This window comes from Oryctolagus cuniculus, chromosome 15 (assembly GCF_051225735.1).
Source record: "Oryctolagus cuniculus isolate XC-2025 breed Fujian yellow rabbit chromosome 15, ASM5122573v1, whole genome shotgun sequence".
NCBI lineage: Eukaryota > Metazoa > Chordata > Mammalia > Lagomorpha > Leporidae > Oryctolagus > Oryctolagus cuniculus.
The window spans coordinates 4,378,701-4,391,068 of record NC_142881.1 but is presented as its reverse complement, the minus strand read 5'-3'; the positions used below and the strand labels follow the sequence as shown (position 1 = coordinate 4,391,068).

At 54.2% G+C, this 12,368-nt stretch overlaps 1 protein-coding gene across 2 annotated transcripts in view; it reads left to right on the top strand.

Moving 5' to 3' along the window:
- Positions 1 to 12,368, top strand: part of DOCK1 (dedicator of cytokinesis 1) — a 493,657-nt gene that overhangs the window by 468,527 nt on the left and 12,762 nt on the right. For both annotated transcript variants that reach the window (XM_051833503.3, XM_008274844.5), the window contains exons 47-48: positions 4,324 to 4,461; positions 10,045 to 10,190. In XM_051833503.3, coding sequence (XP_051689463.3) covers positions 4,324 to 4,461; positions 10,045 to 10,190 — 284 coding nt within the window. The remainder of the gene's footprint in view (positions 1 to 4,323; positions 4,462 to 10,044; positions 10,191 to 12,368) is intronic.

Below are 12,368 nucleotides of genomic sequence, written 5' to 3'. Positions count from 1 at the left end.
GAGTAACGCTCCATGGCACGACCCCACCTGTTCGGCGTTCTGTCAACCCGTTCCTGGGAGCTGGGACCTGGGTTCTTTCTACCCTGTGGCCATTGCGAATCCTGCTGCGAGACACAGGGCGCTCAAGGGCGCGTCCACGCACTTGTTTGGCTGTGCTTCCTGGGGTAACCCCCCCCCACCCCCGGAATTCCAGCGTCACGTGGTTGGTGTTCCGCCTTTTGTTGTTTGAAGAATCTCCGAACTTGTGTAGGATACTGCACCGATTTTACATTCCCAGTTTCTCTGCCTCCTGGCCGCGTTTGTCACCTTGTTCTGTTTGGTTCCCGTAACAGCCATTCTAAAGCCTATGAGGTTGTATGTGGGTGGGTGGTGTACATGTACACGTGCATAAAAATACACGCAGCTCATGGAAAATCATATGAAACTCGGCGTGGACTTAGGTTTTTGCAGCAGAATGAACCCTACCTCTGACCCCATTCTTTCCAGACTTCTAGAAGTGCCCTCGTATACATATCTACTTTTTTTTTTTTAACACAGAGTACCTTAAAAGAGGTAAAAAAAAAAAATCCAGCTTTCTCATAAATCTACATGCATTTGAGATCTGTTTGCCTTGGAACGGTTTTGTCATCAACTCTTGGAGCCGGTTGGCAGTGGCATTGGTGACCTGTGGTCAGTGGTTCCTCTGTGTGCAATTTCAGCCTCCTGGCCCGCGCCGCGGCTTACTAGGCTAATCCTCCGCCTAGCGGCGCCGGCACACCGGGTTCTAGTCCTGGTCGGGGCGCCGGATTCTGTCCCGGTTGCCCCTCTTCCAGGCCAGCTCTCTGCTGTGGCCAGGGAGTGCAGTGGAGGATGGCCCAAGTGCTTGGGCCCTGCACCCCATGGGAGACCAGGAGAAGCACCTGGCTCCTGCCATCGGATCAGCGCGGTGCGCCGGCCACGACAGCCATTGGAGGGTGAACCAACGGCAAAAGGAAGACCTTTCTCTCTCTCTCTCTCTCTCTCTCTCTCTCTCTCACTGTCCACTCTGTCAAAAAAAAAAAAAAAAAAAAGAAGAAGAAGAAGAAATTTCAGCCTCCTATGGCAGCCTCCGTTACTGAAAAAACAGGAGGGAGTTTAAAAATCGGAATGATTCTGTTTAGACGTTGTAGAAACGGAGGAGGACAAAATTCAAAACTCTTCTGACGGCTGTAACACAAAAACTAGTTTGGTCTGCAAAAGTTCTATTGATTTCTTTTTTCCTGTAAGCTCTTACAGCAAATTGGATTTTAAGAGTTTCCAGTCCTACAGAGGAAAATAATTTGCTCCCCAGAGAGCAACTGTGTGTCAGCACTGTGTCATCACCTGTAATAGCTATATTAAAGGGAGAATTTTAAAGCAGCTCTTGGGAAAGTTGAAAGAAAGAATCCGTTTTATAGCAACTTCATTAAATCAAAGAGTGAGGAGAAATACATATTCAAAACATTACCTGGGACTTCGCCTTCATTTGCAAATGTTTTGAAAACCCGGGTCTTAGTAACAGTAATGGAGCCAGAGAGTCATTAAAAACAGGCAGTTTGGGGTTTTGGAGGATTTTTTGCTCCCATCAGGACAGGGCGAGGGTTTCCTCCCGGGACTCAGGGGTTCCGGTCACAGGTGTGCGTACGTATGTACGGTCAGCAGCTCTGTGCCCAGACTCCTTTGTGAAGTCTGGCTGGTGAGTCCCAGGCAGCTCGCCGCCTCTGCTGGCTGTCTCTGAAGCAGAGTGCGAGGCTGGGGTCCGGTGCGGGCTGCCTGGGTCTCCTCCGTGTTTGCCGATGACACCAGGTCCTGAGCTGTCGCTGCTGCACACCCTGCCGCGTGTCCAGACACCGGTCCAGGTGTGCTTTCAGCTGCCTCCGTGTATATGTGTTTCTCTCCCCACATGTGCCAAGAAGAAAGACCAAAGTCCTCGTCCCCAGCCCGTGACAGGCACGGCTGCTGTGGCCGGGCTGGAACCTTGGGAGCACTAGGGGGCTCCAGGGGTCCTGGGCAGCTGGCAGCGCGTGGATCAGCAGGGGACAGGCAGGAGCAGACATCGAAGCCAGCACTGCCCGTTGGGATGGGGCTTGGGAGTGGCCCTCAGCTTGGAGGGATTATGGGGATGGTTTTGGGAAAGCCCTCCTCCGCTCCGGGCTCCGGGGAACCCTTCAGGGGTGAGGGTCCCTGGGGCCCACCTAGAGCAATAGAGGCTCTGGGGCGGAGTTCTGCTATCTACACAAGAGACGTTAATGCGCGGCTGAGTTGGAGCCCCCTGAACCAAAGGGTCTCAGAAGACCGTTTCGAACCCTGCAGCTCTGACTTGTGTATCAGGCACCTCACGCGTGGCTGTGTGTTTGCACAGAATGTCTTACTATTCTCTTGTAGGATCACAGCTGTAGCTCAGCCCCTGTAGACAAACAATAGGGGCCCAGATCCCATCCCCAAAGAAGTTCCTGCGTGATCAGCATCAGGGACTGTTGAGAGTGACTTGTTCTCACACCTTGTGAGTTCCACTGGCCAAAGTGCAGTTAGAGTCTTAGCAGTGACCCAAACCAGGTGGTCTGAACTCATCTCCTCCAAGAAAACACACCCCAAATATAAAGAATCTAGTGTAGAGGGTTTTTAAAAAGATTTATGTATTTATTTGAAAGAGTTAAACAGAGAGAGGAGAGGCAGAGAGAGGTCTTCCACCTGCTGGTTCACTCCCCAATTGGCTGCGACGGCCAGAGCTGCACCAATCCAAAGCCAGGAGCTGGAGCTTCCTCCAGGTCTCCCACGTGGGTGCAGGGGCCCAAGGACTTGGGCCATCTTCTGCTTTCCCAGACCATAGCAGTGAGCTGGATTGGAAGTGAAGCAGCTGGGACTCGAACCAGCGCCCATATGGGATGCCGGCACTGCAGGAGGTGACTTTACCCGCTACGCCACAGTACTGGCCCCCTAATGTAGAGTTTTTATCTCACCTGCCAAACAATGAGAGGATTAGGTTGAAATCTGTATGTTTGGGAGACAGCTGTTCTACCAGAAGTGCTCTGAGGACCGGGGGGCCTTGGTTGCCTACAGGCAGCTCCGGAAGCAAACGGATCACCAGAGGGTGCACAGAGCGAGCTTTGCTCCTGGGCACCCTGTCCGGCCCCGGGTAATCCACTCCATGTGAGTGATGGCCGTGGAGCATGAAAACCACCCGTGGATTCTGGAATCCCCCCTGCCTGCTGCTCTTTCGGGAGTAACCGGCCAGAAAGGGGTAATGAGGGGTAATGGGCCCTTGTGTGGGCAACACTGACTTCCGAGTCATTGCAGCCCGCAGGCGGCCGGGTGGGCGGCGAGCACCCGGAGCCCCTGCCCATGCCCTCCCTCCCTAAGAGGCAACGGCGGTGCGCTATAAATGGCAACCAAATACGTGCCGTGCGTGGATTCATCTTGATGAGATTCCTTGAATTTGTTCACATGAAATTCGATTGTGTACTTACTCTCCTTCTTACTAATAAACCTGCTCGCTAAGATCGCTGTTCTGCGCAAGGAGGAAAATCTGGTTTTAATCGGTGTTTTGATTTAATTATAAATTATTAAGCGAAAACCTCTTAGCTTGATTCCCTTGAAGATTGTCTGAGCGCCGCGGGGGAAGCAGAGGCCAGAGGCGGGAGGGAGGCCGTTTCCTGCCGGCCGCCAACAGCAGTGAGTCTCAGGAGCTCTCTCAGCTGTGGGAAGGAAAAGGTCTCTCTGGCGACACTTGCAAAGGTCACTCCACGCCACTCTGGGGAGCGAAATGCTGGCGTGGATATTCTGTGGCAGCGTTGTCAGTGGAGACGCGATTATTTTTAGTGTTAAGGAGACATAAATTTGATTTTCCTTTCCAATAAGAATATCCTTCGGGACCACAGATCACATAGATTTCATTTTTTACATTTTGGCCCAAGGGTCTCCATCACCACTGAAAGCAGCGCTTACTCTTAGCTAAGAGACGTCGGCACTCTGGCATGACCCCTTGCTAACAGAACAAGCTGCACCTACACATATCAAAGTCTCCCTTCCCCAGTTCCAGAGGAGAAACACAGAGAAATCTGTTCTGAGACTGGACACGTGCGCATCCGGCCAAGCAGGCCATCGTATGGAGATGCTGTACTGGCTGTTCCAGCTCAAGACACTGATGATTTTTATTTCAACGCTTTGGTCTTTGGGGATCAGCTCTTGCTGATGAGAGTAATCAGCCAGCTCGGTCTGGAAACAAAGGCAGGTGCATTTGGCACAGTGCCGCTTTCCCTTGGTGTGGGCGGGTCTTCCTAAGTCATTAACCAAGAAATACGGAGCATCAACCTCTGTGTTTTTCAGATTCCATTTTTGGCCGAAGGGATCAGGATCCATGGAGACAAAGTGACGGAAGCACTGAGGCCATTCCACGAGCGAATGGAAGCCTGTTTCAAACAGCTGAAGGAGAAAGTGGAAAAGCAATATGGCGTTCGAACCATGGTATGTGGGTTTCGCCACGGAGGGTCGGGGGTTGGGGCTGTGGCTGGCTCGCTGCCCAGAGGGGCTCATGTGTGCCCAGGATGCCTGCAGGGGTGGTGTGAGGAAACTCAGACCCTTCCTCCGCCGGTCTGCCACTTCCTTTCAGTAACTGGACATGTCGGATCACCAAACACCCCACACACCCGCTGGAACACTGTGGACCCTTTATGTTCTGGAGCAGTGGCCCATGACCCTTGGGTGGTTAACAGATCCCACTCCTATGTTCCCACAACACACACACGCACACACACACACACACACACACCTGCTTACATAACCCAAGAGCAGGAGCACTCGCGATTCCGTAAAGCAGAGGTGGCGCCTGCACCCAGTCCAAAGCCGATATCTAAGAACTGTAGCCATGAGGGAGAAGGGACGCATACTGAGGTTTGCAGCTATCAGCCCAGACTGACCTTCTCAAGGAAGAGGTGGCTGATCTGGGCAAAGGAAGCCAAGTGGGAGGTGACTGGGAGGAGAGAAGACACTGTGTTGGGAAGCGAGGCCCTCCGCAGAGCTGGGTGGCAGGAGTTTGAATGGTGAGCCAGAGGCCAGTGCAGACACAGACATGCCTGGGGCAGAAGACAAATCTCAGGGCAGCAGTGGGAACGGCACCCAACCTCCGAGGGCCTACAACACCAGGCAGGGGCTGGGAGGTGAGGCGGAACCAGACTTTTGCCGTGAGTCCAAGAAAGGTTTCTGAGAGCTGGGGCTGGATCAGGAGTGGGAGGGAAAGAGCAGTTTGTGATTTTCAGTGACGCGAAGAGCAAGCCCTATGCTGGAGGTCTCGCAGCAGGCTTGAGACAGTCCTGCTGGGCGTGGCCGAGCCCCCGGGTCTCCCAGCCCAGGCCAGACGGGGGATGGGCCTGACCACGGGCCCTGGTCTGCAAGCCCAGCAGGTGGGAATCTGACTGCCAGCCCAGCGGGAGCCGCTGCCGGCAAGCAGCCTCGGACTCAGGGTGCTGTCCCGGGAGCCCCTCGCGAGGCCCCGTCTCAGAGGCCGGAGTCCTGCATCGTGCCTGGGGCTGCCAGCTCCCAGCTCACTGCAGTCGGAGTTGTGCAGCAAGAAGCGCTTGGCGCGGGTGTCCTGAGCGTCTCGGTCAGAGCTCCAGGCTGCTCCTGATTCTGGGAGAGAAACGCTTGGGGAATCGTGAGGTTTCCTCACTGAGTGAGGAGCTTCTGCATTTAGCAATCACGTAATTAATACCCCCCACTACAGAGAGCTCTCAGGCTCACCGCTCCTCTGCAGTGGTGCCACCGCCTGGCACAGGTGGAGGGAAAGGCCAGGGCCAGAGGTGGGAGTGTGGGTGGGTGGCGGCAGCGTCTCCTAGCCGAGAACAGGCTCCCCCTGCTGCACCCACCGTGCCATCCTTGGCTGAACCAGCGATGCCCACCACCCCTTGAAACCGTGCTGTCCCCTCCAGCTTCCCACCATCCCCTGGTGGGGCAGCCAGGACTGGGAGTGAGGAGGGCATCTCCCCCACCCCCCGGAGCTGCCTTCCCTCCTCCTCCTCCGTCCTGGGACTCCAAAGGCAGGCAGTGCCGCCAGGCTTCTTGGAGCCAGCCCAGAGGCAGGGCAGACACCCTTGTCATTCCCTGAGAAATGTGGCAAGAAAGAGCAGTCTGGCGAGAGCCCTTCCTGTCTTATCTGCTTTGGAAACTTGCAAGCATCTGAGAGTACCTTGAAAAGCAATATAGCATCATCCTGTTTCCAAAGAGATGGATTTACAAATAAAAAGCCTATGGAAAGGACATAAACCATTTTGTCAATTTTCCTGAGCCAGCCTAAGCCCTAAAACGAGAGGATTTGGACACCGTCTGACTTCATAATACACAGGCCCCCCGCACGCTCTGTGTCAGCCTCCATCCGGCCAGTCCTGGGCTCTGGGGCGCCACCGGCCCCTGGATGGGAGCCCAGCAGCCTGGCCTCCCCGGCCCCCAGAGAGTAAGGCTTGCAGATCCCAGGCCCGAGGGAAGAGAGACCATGACTGCCAGCTACACCCAGCTCAGCCCCTGCCTTTAAACTCAGCAAAAAGCTGTGCTTCTCATCCCACCTTCATCTTCCTCCCTCTCCTCCTGCAAGTCAGGTGAGGGACGGGAGGGGACCTGCTCTGTCCACTCGTGTGCCCATCATCCCCGAGGCCGGCTGCTCCTCTCCCCCTGCACCCTGGACCACCTCTTCAGCTGCTCTGAAACTGCAAGTTACCCTCCCACCCCTGGCCCCCTGTGCCCAGTCACCCTTCGACCCCTGCCCTGGCCACAGCTACACCCCCCCAGTCAGGCTGAAGACAGGCCCGGGGTCATCCTTCATGGCTGCCTCATGCGGGGGCTCGCCAGGGTCTTCTGGTCCCACGAGGGGGCCCCTGACCTGGCCTCTGTCTGCAGGGCTTCTCACCCTCCACACCTTGCACAGGTAGCTGGGCCGGTGCCTGGGTTTTCTCCCTGGAATCCACAGGACCCAGGGCCCCTCCACGGCTGCTGACAGAGCTGTTGGTTGGGAGGCTGAGCTGATGGCGCCCTCCTTGGGAGCCAGTTCCAGCCTCACCCACTCCCAGGGATTATTTCACAGGTGGGGAGAAGGGTGTGACGTGACAGCATCAGCCAGGTGACGCGTGCAGACCGGGGGGCTGCAAGTGCTGCTGTCTCTGCCCTGGGGGAGGGGGATCAGGTCAGTGCTCCACACGGCGCACAGGCTGTCCCTGGCCCGCCCAGACCTTCTTGCCACCTACCGCTCTCAAGGACAGTGTCGCCCTCTGTGGGTCGTCTGCCCGTGGCTGCTATTTGTGTAGCATCTGCCAAGCACGTTTCCAGGGACCTGCGACATGCACCTGCTTCTCACCTTCCTGGTAAAGCCCCGGTCAGCATCATTGAATTCAGTTAATCCAGGAAGTGGGCGTTGGTATTGGGACTCCCAGTCATCATCATTGAATTCAGTTAATCCAGGAAGTGGGCATTGGCATTGGGACTCCCAGTCATCGTCATTGAATTCAGTTAATCCAGGAAGTGGGCGTTGGCATTGGGACTCCCAGTTAGGATGCCCACGTCCCACGTCCCACGTCCCACGTCCCACGTCGGAGTTCCTGGGTTCAGTTCCCCACTCCAGTTCCTGACAGCAGCTTCCTGCTGATGCAGACCTGGGAGGCAGCAGGTGATGGCCCAAGGAGCTGAGTTCCTGCCATGAACTCGGATGATATGGATTGCGTTCCTGCTCCTGGCTTCAGTCTGGCCAAGCCTTGGCCATTGTGGGCCTTTGGGGAGAGAAGCAGGGTATGGGAACATCTCTCTCTCCCTCTCCCTCTCTCTCTCTGTTCCCTTAAAAAAAAAAAAAAAAACCACACCTGCCCCACCTCCCTCCCTCCCTCCCTCCCACTCCTACCTGTGACTTAGGGGACATTAAACACTATGACTAATGCAGGTGGGACCTCACAGCCCCTTTGGCTGGGAGACAAAGACAAAAAACCTAGAGGCATTGGGCAGGTCTAGCGATGTGCCTGGTAAGAGAGCAGAAATGAATTTTTGCTCTGGGCCATCCACAGTCCCATGCTCTGAGGCTTCACCTCTGTTGTCCTCACGCCAGACCCCTGTGTCCTGGGACAGCTGAAGCTCAGAGCCCAAATTCTAGCATGTTCTCACACCTGCACTCCTGACAGGCCCTGGGGGTCCAGTTGCTAGTACTGTGCTGCTGTGAAGGTCACTCCATCACAGAGACACGGAGACCAATGTGCTGGACACATGATGGGGTTCACAGCGCCAGGGCCCCAGCCGGCTGTTGGGTGGTCAAGTTCCTTCTCACCACATGCTCAGCTTCATTCCCTTGGGGGCTGCTGGCCATGTCCTCCGAGCCGCAGAATTCCCAGCGGCTTAAGATTGCTGGCTCTCTTGCCTTCTTGCCCCCACCTGTATCTGAAGAGGATCCGATTAGATTCCAGCCACAAATGGTTCCCAGGGAGAGGCAGGGAGGCAGCTCTCCCCGCCCAGGTAGGTGGGATGGTCTACAGAAAGACCAGCACTTTCTCCGGTTCCACCAAGCCAGTTCCCCCGCTCTGTGCCCATCTTCAAAAGCTGCTGTGGAGGAGGAGGTGGGAGAGAGCAAACAGCCAGGGCAGCAGTCTGGATCAGAGAGTGAAGGGGCACAGAGTCCCGCAGAGCTGCCCCGAGAAGAGGCAGTGGCCGAGGTGGGGCGGCTGGTGCCGGAGGTGGCAGACTGGAGAGCCTAATGGGCCCTTCTGTGGACGGCCAGGAACAGCCCGGACCCAAAACAAGGCCCTCGGGGCTGGCTGGGAGACAGGCTGCCACGTGCTGCCCAGAGGCTGAGGGGTGGCCATGGTGGAAACTCGGAGCCACCGGATATTGTGTAGGAAACGTCTTCACAGACAGGGACCATCTGCAGGTGACTGTCACCCTTTGAGTTTCTGCTGGTTAATGTCAAGGACATTGCCATGGAGACAGCCACTGGTGCCATCACTGGGGCTAAGTCCAAGGCTGACCAGCAAACTCCAGCTGCACATTGCTGTGAGCCAATTAGAGAAGAGTTTAGCAACTCCTGTGTGCTTTTGCTAGAGTCTTTACTTTGAAAGAAATAGTTTACAAGTCAAGTAGTAGGATTTTACTTGGAGTTTAAGACACAGGCTCACTTTTTGGGTGTGGAAGTGGAGTTGTGTAATCCATAACCAAGCGTGTCTTACCGCTGAAGCCTGGAACCCTTGGGTCCACAGCAGGGTTTTGCAGGTGACTGCTGGGATGAGGGGATAGCTCAGGTTGGGTGGGAAGCGATGCAGACAGGAAGTGACCTTCAGAGGGGCCGGTTCTGTGTCCTCTGGTAGAGCAGAACATTTGTGCACCTGCTGCATCCCAGCGTTTGCACATCTGGCTCTGGGCGCAGGAGCAACAGCATGTCCTAGCTGAGTGTACGTTGACACCATCCATGCTTTAATGACTCTTGCTGGGGTACCACATGACGAAGAGAGCGTGGAAAGTTCCACCCAGAGACCAGTTTTCTCCCAAATGCGTCTTCCAGCTACTGAGCAGCCCTGGCTGTGTCTGTGTTTGGTCTGTTGTGCCAGTCCCTTGCGAAGGAGGAAACCCACCGTTAACAAGGCCACAGGAGCACCTTGCTTTAGTGCAGAGAAGCTGTCGTGTATTTTGGTGATCTGCACAGTTCGCCAGCATTCACAGGCGTACAGGGCTCATCTGCAGATCTTGTGAATCCTGTAAGCGCATTCTAGAGATCATTCAACACATTGCGTCTTCATTGTGGCTTTGGAACGGGCTGGTGCAGTATGGTCTTGGAGAGGAAAGCTGCGTTGAAAATACAAAGACGAAGAAGGTGCTTCCTGGTTGTAGTTGTTGTTTTTTTTATAACATCCATTCAAGTTTCAGAAGACTCTGAAATAATCGTCACTTTTGTCCTCAGCTCAGAGCAAGAACAGAAACTGCTTATAAACAGGTGCACAGTTGTGGTCCAGAGTCCTCCTTGTGAGATGGCTGAGCTGCGGGACTCTGGCCACAGCAGGTACAGCCTCAGACAAGTCTCTCTCCCTCTCTCAGCCCTCAAGTCTGGATGAGAGAAGAGGCAGCCGCCCCCGGTCCATGGTGCGGTCCTTCACCATGCCTTCGACGTCCCGGCCTCTGTCCGTGGCTTCCGTCTCTTCCCTGTCGTCAGACAGCACCCCGTCCAGGCCGGGCTCCGATGGGTGAGTCGGGCCCAGGGCCCTGTGTTTCATCACAACTGGGGGTTGTCTTTAAGTCAGTGTTGCCTTTGAAACTGAGGCCCTCCGAAACATCGCAGCCTCCAGGGTCTGCCGAGTTAAGATTCCCATCCCGTGCAGAGCCGCCCTGAGCACTCACCCCCTACCTATGGCTCCTGGGCTCTGTGCTGCCTCCGGGCTGGCGTGCCAGGGCGGGGCTGGCATGGGACGTTCCCAGTGCCCCACTGCACCAGACTTATAGGACGCTGCTGGGCAACCTTCATTTCTGTTTCTTCCTATTTTGTTTTTTCTTTGCCAGCAAAACGTTTACGGTGTGTTGCTTTTTAAAGGGAAATGCTGAGGGTGTGAGTGCTTTTTCCCGCTTGCTTTTATTGTGGAAAATTACACAGAACAGAACATCGCGTCTTCACCATCAAGTGCACACAACTCCATGGTCTTAGGGACACCCTCGTGGCTTTGCAGCCATCACCACCATCCCTCCATGGCGCTCCCTTCACCTTGGAACACTGAAGCTCTGTATCCATTAAACAGTAACTCCCCAGCCTGCAGCCCCCCCAGCCCCTGGCACCCCTGCTCTCCTCGCTGTTTGTAATTTTGGCTACTCCGAGTTCCTCCTGTAAACCACATCATGGGCTACCTTGTTTCTGCAAAACCACTTTGTAGGCCCGTGTTTGATCCTGAGCACCCGGCAGCACCAAGCAAACAAGAATCGAGTAGTAAAGCAAAATAACTAACCTTCATGGGCACTCCCTGTGACTCTTGCATGAGGTCTGATTATTGCAAAGGGAACCTCGATGTTGATATTCTTTGTGGTTTTCAAAGGCAAGATGTAAAGCTTGTTCTTATTATATGAAAAGAAACACTGTTGCTTGCACTTTGAACCTCAGAGGGGAGTCACTAATTGTTCTGTGTTGAGTTTGCACAACTGTGTCCAATCCCATTTGGTGTACAATCCATCACCCTTCACCCGCAGGCTCCTGGCCCCATCCACGGGGACACACAGATTGCAAGCATAGCCCCAGGGACACTCAGCTCAAAGTGCCCTTTGTTGCCAAAAACTGACGTACCCAATGCAGAGTCGCAGCTCCACCCAGGCTTTTCTTCCTGCCATTAATTGTTAGCAGCATCTGATATTTATAAGGCCAAGTCCATATGGAAATTCTCAATTTAGAGGTATTTAAATCATGTGTGCTTGTCAGCCAGCACAAAGATTGCTGAAGAAATCTAATTCAGCTTCTCCCCAAGAACAGTCCCCGGGCTACTTGTGAAAGGCGTTCGTATCTCCAGGAATGCAGGGCTTGGGCTGGAGGTGGACCCCGAGCTCTTGGAGAGAAGAGTGGTAAATGCCACCTGTGAGGACACGTGGGCTCTAGGCCAGCCCCTCCCAGGCGGCGTCAGTGTAACCTTTAACTAGAACCATCTTTATTAGAGTCCAGATTCGCCTCTAGTCTCTGGGTTACCACCCTCGCTATCCAACTAATGTGGAAAAATGAGGTTTCAGTCTCAAATGGCATGGGTTATGTGCAGAATAAAGTTCATCCTGATGGTGGCTGCTTCTCATCAGGTGAAAATTTAAAGCTCAAACTGTCTTTCTCTGGCGTCTGTGCACTCGGCAGGATCTCACATAGGTCCTCCCCCGGGAGGAAAGTGGGCCATGGATTTTTTTTCTTTTTACTAAAAACATACTAAAATATGTTCATTTTCTCAAATTCTGAAAAACCTCGAATAAAACAAAGAAGCCTTTTGGTTGTCGTTTTATATATATATATATATATATATATATATATATATATATATATATTGACAGGCAGAGTTAGACAGTGAGAAAGAGACAGAGAGAAAGGTCTTCCTTTTCCGTTGGTTCACCCCCACAAATGGCCGCTATGGCCGGCGTGCTGCACTGATCCAAAGGCAGGAGCCAGGTGCTTCTCCTGGTCTCCCATGCGGGTGCAGGCCCAAGCACTTGGGCCATCCTCCACTGCACTCCTGGGCCACAGCAGAGAGCCAGACTGGAAGAGGAGCAACCGGGACAGAATCCAGTGCCCCAGCTGGGACTAGAACCCGGGGTGCCGGCGCCACAGGCAGAGAATTAGCCTAGTGAGCTGCGGTGCCGGCCTATAATAGATATATTAACATCTAATAGATGTTGTTTTGTTGGCTAAT